The sequence below is a fragment of the Charadrius vociferus genome, unplaced genomic scaffold, assembly GCF_000708025.1.
Source record: "Charadrius vociferus isolate BGI_N301 unplaced genomic scaffold, ASM70802v2 scaffold385, whole genome shotgun sequence".
NCBI lineage: Eukaryota > Metazoa > Chordata > Aves > Charadriiformes > Charadriidae > Charadrius > Charadrius vociferus.
In genome coordinates, this window is record NW_009648925.1 from 1,647,859 (window position 1) to 1,652,828 (window position 4,970).

Consider the following 4,970-nt stretch of genomic DNA (forward strand, 5'->3'; position numbering starts at 1 on the left):
AAGAATACGTGAAGACATACAGAGCTATTCTCAAAATCAGTCAGTATGCCTTGCCTCTAATGTTTGAAAGCCTTCCTGTGCTTTAGACTGTCCAGAAGAATGGAGAAGCCATTCGAAAATACAGCATCATTAATGAGTATGGGCCCGGGGAGGAACAGCTGGTCAAAATTGCTGGAGCTTGGTGAGCTTATGAAAGGTGATAGGAAAAACTGCCTGAAAGTGGAATCAGTGGGTCAACAAATCCCTTCCGATCCTTATGCCAGCAAGGATTACTTTAGCTCTAAGTACTGGCACTGCAATGAGGAGTTCTTTAGTGTTAAATTAAAGAGCCCAAGCCCTGGTGCACTGGGATACTGTGTGATCTCTCTGCCCAGTTGGTTCTAAGCTGGGAGCTTGTTCTATTTGCAAGCCCGGATTGCCTCGGACCGGTGATTCCACACCTGAGAAAGAGAGAAAGAAAATGATATTACTTGTCTAACGCAGCCAGGGAGACACCTTGTTTGTCTCCACCAAAGTGTGCAAGACACTAACTTGTACCGTGTTCACCAAAAGGCTGAGATAGTGGGTGCCATCTCCTCCTGCTCATTTGAGTAAGTTCAGAATCTGAAAGGTGAGCTCACCAGTTCAACGTACTTGGTATTTTTTAAATCTGGGTATTCAGCTGCATTGATCTGAGTTTGTACTGAGAGAAAAAACATATATATGACAGCTGAGAAACTGAATAGTATGATTACCCCCAGCTTATGTAGTATTGAAATATGGACCAAAATTTTTATAGTAGTGCCAAAAGGGCTGAAGTTTTATTTTCTGTATGGAATGTATATTTCAAAGCATCAGTTTGTCACAATGGACAGACGCAAATAGTTTGAGGTATGTCCTAAGCCAGTGTAACTATTGCCAGAGGTCTCAGAAAAGGGCTGAATCCAGAGCAGAACAAGCAAGCACCCAGTGGTGGGTCTCTGCAGTATGATGCTGGGATAGGTGCGGGAACGGACCGGTTCTTTCTGGGATACAAAATGTATTCCTTTTAAGTTTGTCCTTCTGCTTAAAGTCTCTCATCTTAGAGTTAGTTGGGGTGGGGGGTAAAGTCACTGTAACGAACTAGCGTATTATCACCATGTTTCTAACCCTGCTGTGAGTGCCGTAACAGGTACCCTTTGGTTCAGATGAAGAGTAGGATGCCATACTCGGTGGTGGATATTACTGCCATGTCTAGCAGCCCAGGTCTCTCGCGCAGTTCCAGCAGTGAGTGGGAGAGCCCAGGGCTGCAGGGATGGGTAGCCCCTGGGCTGGTGAGCAGTCTGCCTTCCAGTGGCACCGGAGAGGTTGTCCGGGCAGGAGACAAAGTGCAACCGTCAGGCCCAGGAGCCGATTCCTCTTTATGTGCTTAACTACATCTCTTTTACATGCTAGGATGAGGCTGTCCGCTTGGCTGCAGCAACCTGCAGTGATGGGAGGAAAATCGTGAGCTAAAGTAGTTGTGACAAGGGGTTGGTACAACCCAAAACCCCCTTACATTACATGTACTGCCTGGGGCACTCCTTAATGAGGGTGGCTGTGCCTGTGTTCCCGGAAGCCACTGGTGTCAAGCAGCTTGCCAGCAGCTTGCTGACTTTTTGCCCCATTCCAGCTCAGCTAAGTTGAACCCAGCCTGTGCTGAACACAGCTTCTTCAACTTGGCTTTTCAATCTACAGCCAGGGAAAAAAAAAAACCCAACAAAAAAAAAACCCAAACTGCAAAAGAATGGTGTCACAAGAACAGCTAGCCTCTTCCTTCTTCCCTAAAAAATAAGCACATAGAAAATTTTATAGGGAAGATGCAAATGAAACCATTTTTCCCCTCATACAGGCCTTGGGCATGTCCCAAAATCTCAGTCTGCAAGATACTGAAGATCTCTGTCTCCAAAATCAGGTCAACTTCTGTCTGGAAAGACATCTTGGAATAGGGATCTGATAAAAACGAGGATTTAAATGCCTGCCCAGATCAGTTGCTATGCCAAGAATTAAAGACATGATCAGAAAGATTTTTTTTATTTAACAGACAAATGTATTTACAGAAGTAACCAACTTGGACATTAGACCAACCTGTACTGGTGGTGACTCAGTCACTTGTGTTCAGCTTTACCTTGAAGTAGAATACTTCATTGGGTGACTGTTCCCTAAGCCCCAGTGACACTCAGATTTTAGTCCTGAACCTTCTCTGGGCTTCTGCAAGAGAAAAACTGGAACAGATTCTTCAGTGTTAAACTTCTCATGGTTTTAAATGAACCAGATGAAACTCTTTCCATGTTTTACAACAGTCTCTGGTAATTTCCATTATTTATGAAGACATTTCCCTGAAAACTTTCTCTCCAGGGATAGGATGTGAAATACCCACTTAAACAATAGAGAAAAGGGACTTTCTAAACAAAATAATGAAACTGGCAATATACCAAGAACTCTACATTAACACAGCTGAACCAAAAATACGTCTGAAGTGCTTAAAAAAATACATCTTAAGTGCTTTAAAGGTCTGTTACTGTGTTGTTATGATGTAGGTAACATTCAGGGGGGGATCTTATTTTTTCCTTTTTTTTTTTTCACTGGGCGCTCTTTATTGTAAAATGCCATATTCACATATGGTTTTCCTAATTAATAATCTCGAGGCATTTTTCCACAATTTGTCTTTTCTTCAAGCAATTCTGTTGTTGTTTTTTTTTTTTTAATCTTTAAAAGATGCAGAATATATTTGTCTTGTTTTGAGACAATGAAGATAAACTCATTTTTTCCATTTGAAAAAGGTGCACCGTTCCAGCAGGCTTCATAAATCCAGACATCTTTACCAGAAGATATCTCCAGCCAAGCAACAGCAGAAGCAAAATGATAACAAACTGTTAGTAACTGTTCTATTTACACAACAGTTGTGGTCATCCTGTCCTCCCCTCGGTGACTTCAGTGAAGAGTGAGTCTGAAAGTACCAATTCAATGCTGATACAAGTTACAGGTCAAGTTGAACTCTGGTTTATATTTTATATTTGGGAAAACTAAATTAAATACAAAATATTAAAGCAATTTTGTATTTGCAGCAAAAGTACCATCCCCAAACCACCCCTTTCCTCAATGAGCCAGTTTGGCAGATAAGTAGGTACCTACTCAAAGATCCCAGTATGACAGGGAGCAGTTTTAGTTTCAAAAGTTACCACTTTAAGTTCCTCATTCTGCACAGCTTTTTATGCACGTGCTTACTCATGTGAGCCTTACCACGGGTTTCTAAAGAAAAGAATTATCTTGTTCAGCAGATTACACCTCACTATTAGAAATGATTTTTAAAAAAAAATCGCTAAAGTTATTAGGATGACTCATTTTTTAAGGCAGATTTATGCTTAATAATTTAGGCAGTTTGGCCCCCAATTAGTAAAAGCTTTGCAGGATTGAGCCGCAGTTACGGAAAGCGTAAGTCATGTGAGGTTCTTGCCAGATAAGGGTTGGTGTATTTTGTCTGGCCCGAGCCTGCCTTTGCTTAGCACGGTTAGGGGCAAGCAGCATTTGTTCAGGTAGTAAATGAGACAACAAGACGCGCTTGTGCTTTTTGAGCCGAAAATACGTAAATAATGTTAAATTTTGAACTTAGAAGTGGATGGGTGTAACAGCAAATGTGTGTGATCTGTCCGAACTGTAATACGGAAATGCTGTTTAACCTGTGGAATAAATAGCCCATGATGTTCATAAAACTATTCTATCATCTGATGAACCTAAAATGAAAGGGATGTGGCAAGCATCAAGTCTGCTAGCTGGGATAACATGTTCAGAAAACAAGAAATGTTGCAGACTGCAAACCCACAAAAGAAGTTTTGACAACAGAACTTGCAAAAATTTGCTGTGTTGCAAAAGTGGGAAACCCCAATTCAGCATTTGATAGAAATATAATCTAATAATATATACAACTTCAAAGAGAAACAATTAAACAAAAGATTTTGCAGGAAGAGAGAAAGAAAAAGGTCAGAATTTATCACTAAAATGTGAAGTATGAAAACGGATGTAAACATATTGTTCAGAACACTCTTACTAGAAATAGTGTTACAGAAGGTATGAAAACGGATGTAAACGTATTGTTCAGAACACTCACTCTTACTAGAAATAGTGTTACAGAAAACACCCCCAGCCAAATCGTAGCAGATATATATGTATTTTTAGAGGAAGCTCAGAAAGCCCTTGTAAAAGTGTAGAGATTAAAATAATGAGACCATCTGTATAGACTACTGGTATGTTCAGAAATGGAAGCTGGAAGAAGAGTAGAGTTATGATAACTTCTACCACCCCGTGGTAGAGAAGGAGATCCTTCCAACTCCTTTCGGCTAGAAAGGGAATGGTCAGATTCTGCCCCATGCTACATATGAGGGAGGCCCAGAACAAGGACCCGTGAGTCTATCCACTGGAGCCTGTGGAGTCACTGCAGACCTCTCCGCTGGGATCTAAATCAGAATTTGGCAGTAAAACAAGAGTTTCTGATGACACAGCAAAACTCAACTTCCTTGGGCTTTTTTTTTTTTAAGCTGTTTTCACAACCCCCCCCCCCCAAAAAAAAAAAAAAAAAAAGTGAAGCGATCAATAATTCATTAGAGGATGGCAAAACATGAGTGAGAAAAAGAGCAAGGGCATAAAACTTTATGAGCAGGGACGTTTTTGCTGACGGTACAGGTAGAGAGATACGTAAGGTTAAGTACGCTGGTGACAGATAAGAGCGCCCACACGGCCCAAGGTGAGAGGCCGCGATGAGAGCGGGGCAGGAGGAGAGAGCCCCCGGTGTCCGTGCGGCTGCGGAAACACAAAGAGCGGGAGCAGAGGGGGCCGGGGAAGGGCAGGACCGGGTGTCACCGCCTCCTGCGGCGGGGTGTCACCGCAGTGCCCCGGCACCGGGCAGGGGGGGCTCCTCCGCAACGCCCTGCTGCTGAAGTGCCGTACCCGCGATCCAAACTGGCAACAAACAGCAC

General features: G+C 42.5%; 1 protein-coding gene across 1 annotated transcript in view; it reads left to right on the plus strand.

Moving 5' to 3' along the window:
• Nucleotides 1-4,751: 4,751 nt before the first annotated feature.
• Nucleotides 4,752-4,970, plus strand: part of TMEM37 (transmembrane protein 37) — a 2,063-nt gene continuing 1,844 nt past the window's right edge. The window contains exon 1 of the mRNA XM_009887303.1: nt 4,752-4,784. Coding sequence (XP_009885605.1) covers nt 4,752-4,784 — 33 coding nt within the window. The remainder of the gene's footprint in view (nt 4,785-4,970) is intronic.